The following is a 17,000-nucleotide window of genomic DNA, read 5'->3' on the forward strand; positions in this document are numbered from 1 at the left end:
AAACTGTCCTAGTTGCCAAACATCCCCCAATGAACTCGTCCAGTTCCCCATCCACCCTCCAACCAAATACACGCCCTTCCCCTTCGCGACCCAAACAGCCCAAACCTCTTCCTGTCGTCACCCCCTATACCTCCCCATCATCCCTCTTCATGCCGTCCCACTCCACCCCATCACCCCTTTCCAACCCACACCAGTCCCGGCTGGACTCAGAGCTGGACTCGCACTCAGCAGAAGCAATGTGACCCCTTTATTCCCCTACTGCCCGCTGCAGAGCCTCGGCCACCGCCGCCACGTATGGCTCTAACCACCGGCTCCTCTGCCGAGCTGATCCTGCCAGTGCCTGCAAGAACCCCTCCATCTCGCTGGGCAGCGCGAAGGCAGGGGCTGCCCGCAGCGCTGGGGGCACTGCCGGCACCAAGGCCTCCAGCCGGGCCACCACATAGTGCCCGTTGGCCATCGCCAGCACTGGCATGGCACAGGAGAGAGCCGCCGCGAACACCTCGCAGGGTGCCACAGTGGGGACATCATCAGAGTCGTGCCGGGCCCCAAGGCTGCTTTCTGCGGCCCCGGACTCTGGCACAACCCTGGCCCCTGTGTCCCACTGGTGCGCAGCAGCCATGGCTGCCGGAGAGATGAGGAGGATGATGGTGTCACTGTCACGCAGTGCCCGGTGGTGCTGGGCGTGCAGCCAGGGCAGTGGCCCCAAAGCCGCTACCCCGCTGCCACCCCCCGGTGCTGCCACCACCGTCAGCCCCAGTGAGTGCAGAGCTGCCATCAAGGCACACGCTGCCCGCTCCGCCACCGGCTCTGCTGCGTGCACCAACAGCGCCCGCCGGCCTTGCAGAGGACCTGAAAGGAGGGGGGATCATCAGTGCCTGTATCCCTCTAGGCACCCGGTACCCACCCTATGGTAGGAGGCGTGCTGGGAAGCACCCACGATGGCAGAGACCATCCCCTGCCTCTGTCGCCCGAGCCTGCAGCACCCCCTGTACCCAAGCAAAAGAACAGCCACAGTGGGAAGCAGCTGAGACTACCACTGACGTGAGACCCCCAGCCCCCTTGCCGAAAACTTTACCTACCCTAAGGGACAGACACGGTGGGAGGCAGGTTGCAATCTGCCCCCTCACACCCCCCCATAGGGTTCTCACCCTCTTCTCTGTTTCCCTACAACCCTACCTACCCTGTCAGGCAGGCAAACACAAACTAATCCGGGTGGGGACTCCCTTACTCTGTCCTCTGACCTCTCTAGGAGAGGCATAGATTGCTCACTCCCCCCGAGGCCCCAGGCTCAACCCACACTCACCCTTAGAGCCATAGCCAGCCCTCAGGGATTTCAGCCATCCTGCGGGGAGGAGAGGCAGTGAGGTCCCAGGAGGGGTCCCAGGCCAGGCACAGCTCCCAGAAGTGCACCACTCACCTTTCACATCCTCCTTCTTCATCAAGAGCAGCAGTAGGAGACAGGTGGCTCCCAGTAGCACCCCCATCCACACTAGTGCCCAGTGGGTACGCAGGTCTGCAGGCAGGATCTACATCCACCAAGGGCCCTCGGCACCCAACACAGATCTCCCGTGCCTCCATAGGGAGGTCCTCTCCCTCAGCCCTCTATTATCCCTCCTCTCCCCCACCGTGGTTGTCAACTCACACTTGTGCAGGGGACAGGCCCAGAGCACAACCCCAGTGCTGTTTGATGGGTGCCACAGCTGCAGGAGACACAGGGACATGTCAGACACTACCCAGTCTCTGCTCACTGCTCGCTGACTGCACACACTGACCTGCTGGCACTGCCCCACTGCCACATCCCGCTGCAGATCCTGCTCCAGCAGCCCAGGGTGCCCTGCTCCCTACAACGACACAGCAGGTCAGACAGCAGTGCCACCACTCCCGGGCACAAGGGTCCCTGTGCCACCAGTGCCACTGCTGCCAGGACATGGGCACCCCTTCCTCTTTACCGTGCTGGTGAAGCTGGCAAGGGGAGTGCAGGCACCCCTCTCCATGGCACACAGTGAGGCATTCTCCCCATGCTGCAGCAGCAGGAGGTCATTGGGGCGGCTGGGCAGTGCTCCTGGAAATGTGCCAGGGGGCTGGGTAGGTGGTGAGGGAGGCCAAGGAGGGTTCCCCCACAGCTGGACCCACAGGCTGCCCCTACCCTCCCACCCCAGCAGTACTCACGGTCCCGCAGGCACTGGGTCAGCCGGACCTGCCCACCGCTCCACACCTGCCCCAGAGAGTGGATTAATAGTGCCTGAGGGTGATGCGGGGCTGCCCGTAGGGCACCTGTGGGGCAGAGTGGTGTCCTACCTGCACGCAGAGGTTGGGGTGTGGCTGCAGTCCTCCAAACTCCTGGGGTCCCTATGAGTGGAAGGGATGCTCCATAACGGTCATCAGCATCCTTCACAAAGTCTCTAGCACCCCACAGAGCCCCACTCACCTGCCCCCTGGCAGCCTGCTGCAGGCCAGGGAGTGGTTGGCAGGGCCCAGAGGGCACTGGCTGCCAGCAGGGCACCAGCTCAGCCAGGAGGTCACAGGGGGCTGAGAGAGAGCAGGTCAGCACCTGCCCCTCGATGTGCAGGATGAGCTGGCTCTGTGCCCACAGTCGCTCCCAGGCCTCAGCATCTGCAGCAGCACCAGGAGAGGGATGTCACTCCATGTGGTGCCCCCTCAGGTGCCCCTGTGTCCCAGCCTCTTAGAACCCAGCCTCAGAGTGAAGGTACCATGAGAGAAGGGGCACAGGGTGGCCCGTAGTGGGTCCTGGGTTTCCGGCCAGACCTGGAATGGGGAGAGAGACAAGAAAAGTATCCATGCTGTGACCGTGACCTGGCTGGCTCCCTTGGGATGCCAGAGGGAAATATGTGGAGCTTGGAGCCCCTCTTTAGCGGCATCCTGCTGTGATAAAGTGTGTTTGTTCACTAAATCTGGGTGAAGGGATATAGATGCTTTGCTCACTAGAAGGGTGAAGGGAAATAGATGTTTTATTCACTAGAAGGGTAATAGGATATAGATGTAATAAAGTACATTTGTTCACTAGAAGGGTGATGGGATATAGATTGTAATAAAGTACATTTGTTCACTAGAAGGAGTGAAGGGAGATAAGTAAGGTATGTCCGTTCACTAAATCAAGGATGAAGGGAGATAGATAAAGAATGTCTGCTCACTAAATCAAGAGATAGATAAATTGTATAACTTTACTGACCCCTTCCTGTTGAGATAAACATTTTCAGGGACACGCTAATTGCGATGATTAACTGCATCTGAGGAAAGGCTAATCAAGACCCTAGCAACACAGGATGGACATGCGCAGAGTACATCGAGGACAGTCACGTCGACAAGGAACAGAACTGTATAAGAGGACACCAGAGACCCCGGATCGGCGCGGCGGGTTTGTGGGACGAAGAGCCCACCTGTCGCCCAGCGCTGAAACTGCTTTTGCTTTGCTTGCTGTAATTAATAAAATTTCAATTGGAAACCATAATTGGCTTTTGGTCATAAATTGGTAACAATTTGGTGCCGTGACTCGGATGGGAATGCTGGTGGACTCGTGAGGGGCTTGAGGAGGCGCCCCACCTACAATAATAGGTGGCCTTGGCTCCCGGTCTTCACCCCACTCCCACCGACGATCCGAAATTCAAAGCAAAGGCAGGGAAAAGACCGGTCGACCCTATAAATTCTGTGCACAGGAGTCCGGACGAAGACGCAGGAGCGCGTGAGTACTGCCCGTTGAGCAGGGGAATCCGTTCGGTCGGGGTCGGGAATCCCGGAGTGTGACGTATGATGTGTGCGTGAGAGGGAAACCGGCAGCCGGATTTCCCAAGTGAGAGCGGACCCTCAGTAGTGCGTTTCTCATTGCCCGCGAGGGCGTGAGCCACGAACCAGGGGAAGCGAGTGAATACGTGTGAAAAGAAGGCACTCCGGAAGATGGGACAGGGGAAAAGCAAGCCCCCTCCACCCATAAAGCCCCCTCCAGTACTTAGGAACTCCCCGCTAGGATTCATGCTGGAGAATTGGGAACATTATCCCGGGATAAGGGAGAAAGATAAGTCTAAAATGATACATTATTGTGTAAAGGTTTGGGGAGGGCAGAAAATATCAAAAGATGTGTGTTGGCCGATGTATGGGTCAGCTGATGATAGGGTACAGCAGTTATTGAACTTTTGGGTGAACTCCAAAACCCCTTTCAGTCAGGAGGAAAGTGACTATGCGGCAGTTTGGCTGACGACACCAGGGGTCGCTATTTTCAAACTTTCAGAGGAAAAAAGATCTAAGGAACATAAGGCTCGAAAAGAGGAAGAAATTCCCATGGGACCCCCACCTTATATACCCCCGTCACCACTGGCTCCCCCTCCGCCTCACCCCGAGCAAAGTGAGCAGGAGGAACTGGAGCAGGGACCGCAAACACGTAGCAAAACCCGGCAACATAACCTATTTCCCTTAAGGGAAATGCCGATGGGGGGTCCCCAACCACAGATGGGATTTATATCCGTACCTCTTAACTCAGGTGACGTACGGGATTTTAAAAGAGAGATGGGAAACATCCTGGAAGACCCTTTAGGGGTAGCAGAAAGAGTGGATCAATTCCTAGGACCTAACATATACACATGGGAGGAGTTGCAGTCCATTCTGAACATATTATTTACCGCAGAGGAAAAGAATATGATCAGACGTGCTGGGATGCGCATTTGGGACGCCCAGCATGTCCAGGGGCCCTTAGCCGATACCAAATGGCCCTTACAGAATCCTCTCTGGAATCATCAAGACCAAAACCATAGAGGACACATGCAAGACCTTAGGACTATTATCATCCAGGGTATTAGAGAGGCTGTTCCAAGAGGCCAAAATATTAATAAAGCATTCAATGAAAGACAAAAGAAAGATGAAACCCCCACGGAATGGCTGGAGAGATTACGAAAAAATCTGCAGTTGTATTCGGGCCTAGACCCTGAAACACCGTTAGGACAAGCATTACTAAAAACACATTTTGTAGCAAAATCATGGGAGGATATTCGGAAGAAACTTGAAAAATTGGAAGATTGGCAAGATAGAGGTTTGGATGAGCTATTAAGAGAAGCACAGAGGGTATATGTTAGGAGGGAAGAAGAGGGTCATAAGAGACAAGTTAGAATGATGGTGGCTGCAGTCAGGGAAAGTAGAGAATCGGATAGGCAGGGTAAGGGGGAGAGAACCCGGAGACCACCCCCAAAGCAAGGGGGACCGGTAGAGAAGAAAGAAGAAAAGACTTGCTTCTATTGTGGTAAACGGGGACACTTTAAAAGAGACTGCAGAGTCAGGATACAGGATGAAAAAATGTTTAAAGAAGATTAGGGGAGTCAGGGGCTCTACATATTGGGGACCCCGAAACATCCAGAGCCCTTGATAAAATTAAAACTAGGTCCCCAAGCTAAGGAGGTAGAGTTTCTGGTGGATTCGGGGGCTGAAAGGTCCACCTTACAGAGTCTGCCTCCCGGGTGTAATTCATCACGGGAAACAGCCCTCGTTGTGGGAGCGAGTGGGATTCCGTTCAAAGCCGGGGTGGCTAAAGACATTTTAATAGAAGCAGAATCCAAACTGGGGGTGGGGGATTTTTTGATAGTACCCGAAGCTGAATTTAATCTATTGGGACGAGACTTGATAATTGAATTGGGAATAAATTTGGAAGTTAAGGGAAAAGAACTGAAAATAAGACTCTGTCCTCTTAGAGTAGAAGATGAACAAGAAATAAATCCTGAAGTTTGGTATACACCTGAAAGTGCAGGACAATTAAAGATACCTCCCTTTATGGTCAAAATTAAAAACCCTGAGATCCCGATAAAATTAAAACAGTACCCTATATCCTTGGAAGGTAGGAGAGGATTAAAGCCTGAAGTAGAAAGATTAATAAACAGGGGATTGCTAGAACCCTGCATGTCCCCATTTAACACTCCCATCTTACCAGTAAAAAAACCGGATGGGACATACAGACTAGTCCATGATTTAAGGGAAATCAATAAGCGAACGGTTTCCCGGTTCCCGGTGGTAGCGAATCCATATACCCTACTGAGCAAACTGGGACCTGATAATTTATGGTATAGTGTGATTGACCTAAAAGATGCCTTTTGGGCCTGCCCCCTGGACGAATCATGTAGAGATTACTTTGCCTTTGAATGGGAGGATCCTGATACCAATAGAAAACAACAATTAAGGTGGCGAGTTCTTCCCCAGGGCTTCACGGAGTCACCCAATCTATTTGGGCAGGCCCTGGAGCAACTCCTGCAAGAATATCAACCCCACCCTGAAATAACATTAATCCAATATGTGGATGATTTATTGATTGCAGGAAAAGAGGAAGAAAAAGTCAGAAAAGAAAGCATTAAATTGTTAAATTTTTTGGGATTGAAAGGACTTAAAGTATCAAAAACGAAATTACAGTTTGTAGAAGAAGAAGTGAGATATTTGGGCCATTATATCAGTAAGGGGGAAAAAAAGATAGATCCGGAAAGAATAAAAGGAATATTATCCTTACCAACTCCGGGGAATAAGAAGCAGATCAGACAATTGCTGGGGTTAGTAGGGTACTGTAGGCAATGGATTGAGAACTATAGTAGCAAGGTAAAGTTCCTGTACCAGAAACTTAGCACAGACGGGTTATTAAAATGGAGTGAGGAAGATAAGGGAAAACTACAGAGGCTACGGGAGGATCTCGTTAACGCTCCGGTCCTAAGCCTACCAGACTTAAAAAGACCCTTTTATCTGTTTGTCAACATAGATAATGGTACAGCTTATGGGGTCCTAACCCAAGATTGGGCAGGGAAAAAGAAGCCGGTGGGATACTTGTCAAAGTTATTAGATCCTGTGAGCCGGGGATGGCCCACTTGCTTACAGGCAATAGTAGGATGTGCCCTCCTGGTAGGGGAAGCTAAAAAAATCACTTTCAATAGCAATCTTAAAGTACTATCTCCCCACAATGTTAGGAATGTACTCCAACAAAAGGCTGAGAAATGGATATCGGATACTCGGCTCTTAAAGTATGAAAGTATCTTACTAGAAGCCCCCAATCTGACTTTAGAAACTACCAGCTTGCAAAATCCTGCACAATTTTTGTATGGGGAACCAGATGACACAAAATTAGTACATAATTGTCTCCAGACTATAGAAGAACAAACAAAAATTAGGCCTGACTTAGAGGAAGAAGAATTAGAAGAGGGAGAAAGGATTTTTGTAGATGGGTCCTCCAGAGTAGTGGAAGGCAAAGGAAGTCGGGATATGCTGTGATAGACGGGAAAACCCTTAAAGTGTTAGAATCAGGACCCCTGAGTGGCACCTGGTCAGCCCAAGCCTGCGAACTATATGCTGTATTGCAGGCCCTAAACAGATTACAAGGGAAGGAAGGAACAATATACACAGACTCCAAATATAGCTATGGAATAATACATACTTTTGGAAAAATCTGGGAAGAAAGAGGGCTAGTAAACTCACAGGGGAAAGATTTGGTGCATCAAGAATTAATAAAGAAGGTGTTAGTAGCTCTACGTAAGCCAAAAAGGGTAGCAGTGGTACATCTCAGAGGACATCAAAGGGGAGTGGATTTTAAAACCAGAGGGAATAACGCTGCTGATCAAGAGGCCAAACAGGCAGCATTTAAAGAGTTAATTGTAACTCAGAAAGAACAAGAGGAGCCCAGACAGGATTCCTCGGCCCTATTATTTACGACACAAGAAGAACAGAAATTGACCCGGATGGGTATTTCAAAGAACGCAGAAGGGAAGTGGCACTTAGCAGATGGGCGAGAGGTGTTATCTAAATCAATAGCTACTCGAGTGCTAACCAGGTTACATAAACAAACACACTGGGGAAGCCAGGCTTTGATAGACCATTTTGCCACCAAATACATGTGTATCGGACTGCACGACTTAGCTAAGCACATTACCCAGGGATGCCCCACCTGCTTGAGAGTTAACAGATCAGTACAAAGAAAATTGCCATTGGGGGGGAGACCTTTAGCTACCAGACCATTTTCTAAAATTCAAATAGACTTTACTGAATTCCCTAAAGTAGGAAGATATAAATATGTACTAGTTATAGTAGACCACCTAACCCATTATGTTGAAGCTTTCCCTACCACTAGAGCAACTGCGCAAACGGTGTCTAAAATTTTGTTGGAACAAATAATACCTAGGTACGGGGTAACTGAGGTTATAGATTCTGATCAGGGACCACACTTTACCTCCAAGATAGTCAAAAACCTTGCTGAGGCTTTGGGAATAAGGTGGGATGAACACACCCCTTGGCATCCTCAAAGTTCTGGAAGAGTAGAAAGAATGAATGGGGAATTGAAGAAGCAATTAGCCAAGTTAACGATAGAAACCAAGCTCTCTTGGATAAAGTGTATTCCCCTTGCCTTATTAAATCTTAGGGCCCAACCTCGAGCTGATATAGGAATATCTCCTTTTGAGATGTTATATGGAATGCCCTATGATGCTGGAATACCACAGGATCACCCTGGAATTACAGACAAAATCATTCAAACATATATTAATGAATTGATGAGATACAGACAAGAATTATGGAAAAAAGGACAATTAATCCAGCGTCCCCCTCTTGATATTACCTTACACCAGGTAAAGCCCGGAGATTGGATCCTTATAAAAACGTGGAAAGAAACCACTCTGCAACCTCGGTGGGATGGCCCGTACTTGGTATTATTGACCACCAATACAGCGGTGCGAACTGCAGAGAGAGGGTGGACTCATGCCAGCCGCATAAAAGGGCCTATACCCAAGGACGAGTGGGAGGTCAAGAGCCCAGCCGGAGACTTGAAACTTAAACTGGCTCGTAAAGGGGGGGGGAACCCCACTTGAGAAAGACACCGATTGAATCTGACTGATTCTGGTCCTCTTGACTTCTACATCTTTTAAATACAGACATTGGGGAAACATACAAAGGATACATATATATTGTTTAACCTTATGGAATAAAAGAGAAGTGGTTAATGGATAGGGAACATAAGCATAGAACCTTTAGAATAAAATATTTACCTGGGGCTAGAAGGGATGATAAGGGGAATGTATATGCACAAGATGTGCAAATAAAGTGTACGGATTTATATTGTAGGGGAACCTGTTATCCATTTGTATGCTATCAATGCTTAGTGTGTAAAGACAGGTGGTGGACCCATTGTAATAACGGGTACCCACCAAAAGGAGTTTGTTATTCCTGTTGGTCTCTCCAACGAGAAATAACTAATTGGACATTGGCCCAGAGGGTGGCCACTGGAAACTTAATATTAGGATCTAATGAATGGTGGAATATTTTTGCAGAAGGGGTTAATCCGGACCTTTACTGTTATCATTCAAACGAACCAGTGCCTTTCGTGGCGCACATTATAGCAGGACTGTGCCGCAAAAGGGCAAAGAGCATCAATTGTAACGTTCCAGAGGTCAAAGACCATAATTGGAACACTTACATTCAAAAGACAACCCGAAGGGGGCAAAACTCCCCTCCTGAAGAATACTCTTGCTGCCGAGAAGATGGTACACCCCGTGGCTCGAAGCAACCGAGTCGACGGGCGAGGCAGAGGAGACAAAGACTGTGGAGGAGGTCGCCCCGATATCAGTGGAATCAAGAGGTTATGGTCCAGGAAATGCCCCAAGAGTGGGAATGACCCTCCTATCCAAAATCGTACCTGTTATTACAAAGGAGAGACCACTAGTTTAAGGCTGACAATTAAGATGACTATCATGTTAAGTTTATTTGATGGAGCAGACAAGAGCTAAAGCGATTTAATGAACAAAACAAAATAGCCTGAAAGAAAAAGGGGGGATTGTGATAAAGTGTGTTTGTTCACTAAATCTGGGTGAAGGGATATAGATGCTTTGCTCACTAGAAGGGTGAAGGGAAATAGATGTTTTATTCACTAGAAGGGTAATAGGATATAGATGTAATAAAGTACATTTGTTCACTAGAAGGGTGATGGGATATAGATTGTAATAAAGTACATTTGTTCACTAGAAGGAGTGAAGGGAGATAAGTAAGGTATGTCCGTTCACTAAATCAAGGATGAAGGGAGATAGATAAAGAATGTCTGCTCACTAAATCAAGAGATAGATAAATTGTATAACTTTACTGACCCCTTCCTGTTGAGATAAACATTTTCAGGGACACGCTAATTGCGATGATTAACTGCATCTGAGGAAAGGCTAATCAAGACCCTAGCAACACAGGATGGACATGCGCAGAGTACATCGAGGACAGTCACGTCGACAAGGAACAGAACTGTATAAGAGGACACCAGAGACCCCGGATCGGCGCGGCGGGTTTGTGGGACGAAGAGCCCACCTGTCGCCCAGCGCTGAAACTGCTTTTGCTTTGCTTGCTGTAATTAATAAAATTTCAATTGGAAACCATAATTGGCTTTTGGTCATAAATTGGTAACACTGCCACCCCCACAATGCCCAGTTGGATGCCCACCTGCAGGCAGAGGCAGGGCAGCACCTCATCGACAGGTAGGACATGCTTCATGGGACCACTCTGCTACCAGCAACCAAATGTGGGTCACCCCGTGGCAAATCACCCAGCAGGATCAACCAGGGGGATCTGTTCCCAGGGGACCCTCCCCCAGCACGCTGCCTATAACACAGACACAGCTTCTCGGGAACGGGGAGGAGGGCAGTGACTGGAGAACAGACAGGGTGCGGGGGTCAGGGAATGGGTTGCATACTCACTGTGGTCACGGCATGCCCCTGACCACTGGTGCCATGGCTGTGGTTGTGGTAGAGCCGGAGTGTGTAGTTGTGCCCTACTGCAGCCCCCTGCACCTCCACAACCACCTCCTTCTGCCCAGGGAAGACCCGAAGCCTGGGCACTGTATCAGAGGCAACTCAGGTCACATAGCTCCTGGCACTGCCCACCCAGCACCATGGCACAGGGCACAGCATCCCCAGGGTCACTCTCACCCCTGGTACCCACTGCCCGGCTCTCCCCAGGGGATGCAAACCGAGGCAGGGTGACGCCAGCACCTACCTTGGCACTGGGGGACAGCAGCCTGTGCTGCAGGCCACGAACAATCTGTGAGGACAGTGAGTCAGTGGGCAAGGAGGCTGGGGCCACTGCAGGGGATCTGCTGGGGCTCACCTGGCACCCGCTGCTGCTGGCTCAGCCTCTGCCCGCCCTGTGAGTTCATGTATGCCGAGATGTGGAGTTCAGAGCCCAGCGGCGCCTCGAAGCACCGGAAGATCACCCAACCCTGGGCAGGAAAACCACCACCCCATTGCGGTGAGGCACCGGCACCGCCAGCACCCACCTCCCTGGGGCACGGGAATGGGACCCCCACGCCACAGAGATGTGCTGATGCCAGCGCCCACATCCTCAGTGCCCAGGGACTGACAGTGTTGGGACACCCACACCTAGTGCCCCGCATCTACATACCATGGTCTGCCTGCGCAGCGCGGGGCCCAAGGGTGCCCAGACCTCCACGGCCACACAGCGGGATGAGGCGTATGCATGCCCAGAGAGCAGCAGCAGCCCAGTAACGTTGGGTTGGGATGAGGTGGCCCCAGTCACTGGTGACCACTGTCCCTCATCACTGCTATCCTCTGTCCCAGAGGTGCCTGGCTGCATGGAAGGGTGGGACTCAGTGGAGGTGCTGGTGGCAAGTGGCAAGGCCAGGCGCACGCGTGCCTCCAGGCAGGGCACACAGGCCATAGGCTCGGTGCAGCGCAGTGCTGGCTCCAGCTGCAGACGAGCCAGGGCCAGCCCGTGCCTGGGCCCCGGGGGCTCTGTCCCGCAAAGCACATCGGTGTCTGGGGGGACAGAGAGGGCAGCATGAGGGTGGTGTTCCCATGCCCTGGGTGGGGTGGGGGCCATGGCATGGTGATGGCACTTACCCAAGAGGCGGCAGGTGAGGCCCTGGGGGAGGCAGGGGTGAGGCCGGTGGTGGTGCCAGGTGCCCGACGCCTGCGCGCTGGTGACACCAACCCACCTGGGAGCAGGCCAGGGTGTCGCGGGGGTTCCCACGGCCACCCGCCGACCCCACCACCAGCACCAGCAGGAGCTGCCCCAGTGCGTGCATGGTGGGGCCGGGGCACCCCAAGGCCCCGGCCCCACGCTGGCTACTCCCCAACAGCCTCTCTCCCGGCTCCACGGGCCCCACCGCCGCCGCCGGCTCCTGCTTCCTGCTCTGATCCCGGACACCCGGGTCCTTGCGTGGCGTCAGCAACCGCCCTGGGGTGGGGCCTCCTGTTCCCGCACCGACCACGGAGGGCTCCGTGCTCCGGCACTCTCGGGGAGCGATTGGGGCCCCACAGAGACGAATTGGCTCCATGGCACGGGCGCGGTGCCAGGCTGGCCCCAGACAGCCGCAGCGGCTGCGGGACATGGTGTGGAGCCCGTACAGGCTATGCTCAGCCGGGTGTCCCGTCTCTCTGTGCTACACAGGAGCACTGGGCAGCCCCCAACCCTCCAGGGCACCAACAAACCCCCCCGTTACACCAGAAAGACAACAGGGCAGGGTGAAATTATACCTTTATTGCTTCCACCCCCGACCAAGTCCTGCTGGCAATGCCGAAGCAAAGAGCAGGGCCAGGATGTGCCCAGCACCTGCCCCTCTAGCCACCCGTGCCTGGGCAGGGCAGGGAGCCTCCCCATCTCTCAGCTCCTTCCTGCACCGCCCCAACCCCTCGCTTGGCTGTGGGGTCCGAAGGGGCTTCTGTGGGCTCTCCTCTGGAGCAGGTCTCTGTGTGGGAATAAAGCTGCCCCTGCTCAGGACAGCATCTCTGCTCCAGACCACAGATGATCAGCTGGATGCTCTCTCCAGCCCCAGCAGCAACACTCCATGACTGAGGCCAGTCCTGCTTGGACCCCTGCAGCCCCTTCCCGGGGCACCCATGGGTACCCCTGCTGCTGCCACAGTGGGCACATGCTCACCTGAGCCCTGCCTTTTCCTAGCAGAACCCCTGCTCTCACCGGGGGGCTGTGCCCAGCTCTGCACTCCCTGCAGCCATGCCCAGCTCAAGCCCAGCCTGGGCACTCAGGTGCCAGAAGCTGCCCCGGGGGGCTGGGGTGGGGTACTGCCCTCCCCAGCCCCCACCTTCAGCAGCCGATGTAGGAGGCCCCCCACTCTGCCTCGACGGCGATGGCGAGGGGCCGGGGGGCTGCCCCGCAGGGCACCCAGCAGACCGGGCAGCTGTCGGGGCAGGCGGTAGGTGGGCAGGGGCCGAAGGGGTCGGGGGACATCATGGGGACTGCAGAGCCGGCTGAAGTATGCCAGGACCCACCTGCCACCACGGCCCGCCGCACTCAGCTCTCCATGCAGGCAGGCCATGGCTGCCCCAAAAATGTCATGGGCATCCCCGGGCGTCCCATCTGCCATCCCGACCTGCCACCGATGAAAGAGCCGGGCACTGCCCCGGCTCCAGAGGAGGAGGACAGTGCCACCCTGGCGGCCCACGTGGCCCCGCTGGGCATAGAGCCAGGGCAGGGCGCCCGCCTGACCCAAGCCACCCGCTTCCCACAGGTCCAGGCGCACGTCGCAGCCCAGCCCTGCGCGCAGCCGCTCGGCCAGGGCACACACCAGCCCCAAGTGCTCCTCTGAGTCTGGCGAGTACAGCAGCAGCACGGGTCGCCCACCAGGGACACCTGCAGGATGGAGAGGACGGTAGTGACAGCTCAGCTCCGAGTTTTACTGGATCCCCTGGGGACACCCTGGCATCCAACAGCATCTGCCATCCACCACCCTGGGACCCCCTGCAGCCCAGGAACTGGCACCCCTGACACTCCAGCCCTTCTTGCCTCCCTCCTGCAGCCTCCTCAAGTGCTCCTCACCATCATCTGGCCTCCAGGCACCACGGCAGTTGAGGAGCAGCACAGTCACCACCAGTCCCAACGCCAGCACCAACCCCAGCAGTCCGAAGTGCCTGTGGGAGACTGGGAAAGAGGCAGTAAAGAGGGTGTCTGCCCATTTCCACTGCCCCCTGACTCCCCTCCAGGACCCCCTCTCACCATCGGGACAGAGCAGCTGCTTCCGAGCAAAATGCACATCTGAGCGCCACACCTGGGGAAGGGGCTGGGTAAGAGGGGGATCGTGTTGGGTCCCCCATAGCACAGGTGACAGCACAAGGGTCAACTTACCAGCACACAGCTGCCCAGGATCTGCACTGGCAGAAGCAGCACCAGCTCCCCTGGAGCAGAGCCCTCTGGCTGCAAAGCATAAGGGCAGGGTCAGTGCTGGTCTGTCTTCACCATGTCCCCCCCCAGTCCTGCACCACTCACCTGTGTGACAGTGTAGAGTGGGGCCTCGGGTTCACACTGCCCACCCCGGCGCTGGCACAGGGCTGCGCTGAAGGCTGCAGGGATGCGGGAGGTGAGGTGCAGGCGCAGCTGGAGCCCCCAGACACTCACTGAAACATTCCAGGCAGTCTCTGCAGCCACCAGAGAGACAGGGGAGGTTGCAGGACGCCCAGTAGGGTGAGGGATGCAAGAGACCCCACGGAAGGGCTGTGCTTAGCCCAGGGCTGCCTCCTGCCCATAGGGCTCACCTGGCTGGTGGGGACACTCCACATGGCTGCTGTTCTTGTAGGAGAACTGAGAGAAGGTGGGATGAACAAAGGGCAAGGTGAGCTGCCCTCACTCACCACAACCCCCTAACCCCTTCCGAGATGGTGCCCATGCAACCCCTGGGGCTTACTCGGAAGCAGAGCTGGGGGTGCACGTCCACCTTGTCCAGTATGTACATCTGGAAAAAATGGAGAGTGTGTCACAGTTACTATCTCTGACCCACACAGCCCACAGGCACCCCAGTGCCACCCACGGTCCTATAGGGACCCTGAGGTCCAGTGAATGCCCCAGCCAGTGGCATGGTCCCACATCCTGTGACACCTCAAGATCAGGAGCCCGCACCTGCTCATCCTCACTGGCTGTGGAATTTGGGATGTCGTGACAGGGTGCAGCCTCATCTGCTGCCTCCCTCCAGCAGAGGGTGGCCCGTGGGTGCAGGGGGCAGCTGGCATTTAGCACCATCACCATCTGGTCCTTGCTGCTGATGCTGTAGTCATGGAAGCGCACCGAGGACCACAGCTCGGGACCATCTGTGGGCAACCACATCAATGGGGTGGGGAAAAATGGAGAGACATCCCTGGGACTCAGGCCCCCACCTCCACAGGCACCAGGCACTCACAGGCATCTGGCCGGTCACGGAAGGGGCAGTGTTTCCTCCGTGGGCTGTCATGGTGGGAGTAGGAGGCCTGGGGCAGCAGAGCAGGATGGTCAGGGCAGGATATGTCCCCACCCCTCATGCAAGAGCAGAGGAAGGGGCTCTGGTGGCTGTACAGGAGGGCAACCCACCTCAATGCACAGGCAGGGCACCAAGAACTCATATGGCAGTGAAATGTGGTGGCCTCCCGGTACCAGCACCTGCAACATGGAGCAAGCATCAGCTGGCAGGCATTGTGTCCCCCAGTCTGGGATGGGGCTGTTAGGGAGCAGAGCCGTTACCTGCTGGTGGAAGGGCTGGGGCAGCTCCTCACACTCCAGGGCCAGCTGGTGGCACAGCCGCATCTTGAGGGCAGGACCCGCGGGGACCCACACCTCAATGGCTCGCACCTCAGGGACCCAAGCATGGGTAAAGACAGGCCCTGCAGAGCAGGCAGGGCGTCAGCTGGTACCGACGTCCCCCCAGGATACCTCCCAACCTCTCTAGTCTCACCTGGTGGCTCAGCGGTGACCAGATGGCTGCAACTTAGGGCGAAGCCCCGATCTGGGATGGTGCGAAGGGAGACGTGGACGTGCCGCCCGCTCTCTGCCGGGAAGCAGTCGAACTGCACCTGCCACTGCGAGAAGCAGCGGGTCAGTGGGGGTACTCTGGGCCTCGGTGTCCCCTGGCTCCACTGTCCACCGCAGACTCACCGTTGAGCTGCCCAACGCCCGGCGTTGCTGCCAAACCTTCAGCCAGCCAGTCCGGTTGGAGGGCAGCTCCACGAAGGTGAGCCGCAGTCCCCGGACACCCCCAAGCTCTGCAAGAAACCGGCGTAGGGTGCTGACATGGGTAGGGGCACAAGGTGCGTGTCCCCTGCCGCGGGAATGCCCGGCCCCGCCACCCGTGCCCGTACCTGAGGAGGGGAGGGCCAGGCGCACCCGCAGGCAGGGCTGGCAGGGCTGCGCGGGCAGGCACAGCCGGGCACGGCTCAGCGACAGAGCGGGCGGCTCCAGCGGCGGCCCGGGCCGGGAAGGGCGGCGGCAGCGGGGGCGGCTCAGCGTCCTGTCGGCTGCAGGGGGAGAGTAAACGCGGGACAGCCGTGCGCCGGGCGTCCCGCAGGCAGCAGGAGCCCCGGGGACTGGGAGCGCTTGGAAGGGAGAGAGCCCCGGGAAGTCCCGGGGTGGTGTACTCGGAAAGGAGGTGCCCCGGGGATCCAGAGCCCTGGCCAACCGAGAGCCTCAGTGATACGGGAGTCCTCGGAAGCAGGAACCCATGCGGATCGGGAGTCCTCGGAAACAGGGAGTCCCGGCGACCCGGAGTCTTTGGAGGAAGCGGGGAGCCCCAGGGGCCAGGAAGTTTCGGGGATCAGGAGTCCTCGGAAGCGGGGAGCCCGGTGCCCCGGAAACAGGGAGCACCTCCCCCGCCCCATCCTCCAGAGCCCAGTAGCCGCGGGCAGGGGAAGCCCCGCCATCCCGCCGCAGCCTGGAGCCGGTATCGCCGGGCAGGAGCAGCCCCGCGCTGACAGCCCTGCCCCGCCGCTACTCACCAGTGGCCCGGCACTCCTGCAAGCAAAGAGACGGCGGTGAGCGCGGCGCCGCCCGCCCCTCACCTTCCCCCGCCACCTCCCTTCCCCGGCGCTCACGAAGTTGGCGGAGACCCGGAGGTGGGTCACGGCGGCCCCGGTCCCAGACGGTAGCAGCAGCAGCGCGGCGGCGGCGGTGAGCAGCACCGGGCGCCCCATGGCCGAGCGCCGCCGCTCCCCGCCCCGCCTCGCCCCGGGCCGGCCCCGCCGCATTCCTCCACCGGCACGTGCGGCCCCGCCGCTACCCAACCCCCCAACCCC

At 55.8% G+C, this 17,000-nt stretch overlaps 2 protein-coding genes across 2 annotated transcripts; both read right to left on the reverse strand.

Annotated features, from left to right (window-relative positions):
• Positions 1-224: 224 nt before the first annotated feature.
• On the reverse strand, positions 225-12,343 carry IL17RC (interleukin 17 receptor C). The gene is given in 19 exon segments (XM_066326604.1): positions 225-849; positions 1,304-1,342; positions 1,418-1,513; positions 1,643-1,700; positions 1,773-1,841; positions 1,950-2,062; positions 2,170-2,215; positions 2,299-2,349; positions 2,429-2,613; positions 2,712-2,766; positions 10,438-10,497; positions 10,692-10,831; positions 10,990-11,034; positions 11,101-11,212; positions 11,395-11,768; positions 11,853-11,874; positions 11,948-12,250; positions 12,253-12,315; positions 12,317-12,343. Coding segments are annotated over 19 exon segments (2,460 nt in total). The 3' UTR covers positions 225-247.
• A 129-nt stretch (positions 12,344-12,472) lies between these two features.
• On the reverse strand, positions 12,473-16,986 carry IL17RE (interleukin 17 receptor E). Its single transcript, XM_066326618.1, has 16 exons — positions 16,800-16,986; positions 16,704-16,719; positions 16,071-16,226; positions 15,868-15,974; positions 15,668-15,791; positions 15,457-15,596; positions 15,307-15,375; positions 15,140-15,206; positions 14,863-15,050; positions 14,651-14,698; positions 14,502-14,547; positions 14,236-14,384; positions 14,095-14,163; positions 13,966-14,017; positions 13,789-13,890; positions 12,473-13,602 (listed from the first exon to the last, which is right to left on the reverse strand). The coding sequence occupies exons 1-16, from the start codon at positions 16,950-16,952 to the stop codon at positions 12,995-12,997; spliced, it is 2,094 nt and encodes a 697-aa protein (XP_066182715.1). The 5' UTR covers positions 16,953-16,986; the 3' UTR covers positions 12,473-12,994.
• Between the last annotated feature and the right edge of the window lie 14 nt (positions 16,987-17,000).

Source organism: Sylvia atricapilla, chromosome 11, assembly GCF_009819655.1.
Source record: "Sylvia atricapilla isolate bSylAtr1 chromosome 11, bSylAtr1.pri, whole genome shotgun sequence".
Classification (NCBI taxonomy): domain Eukaryota; kingdom Metazoa; phylum Chordata; class Aves; order Passeriformes; family Sylviidae; genus Sylvia; species Sylvia atricapilla.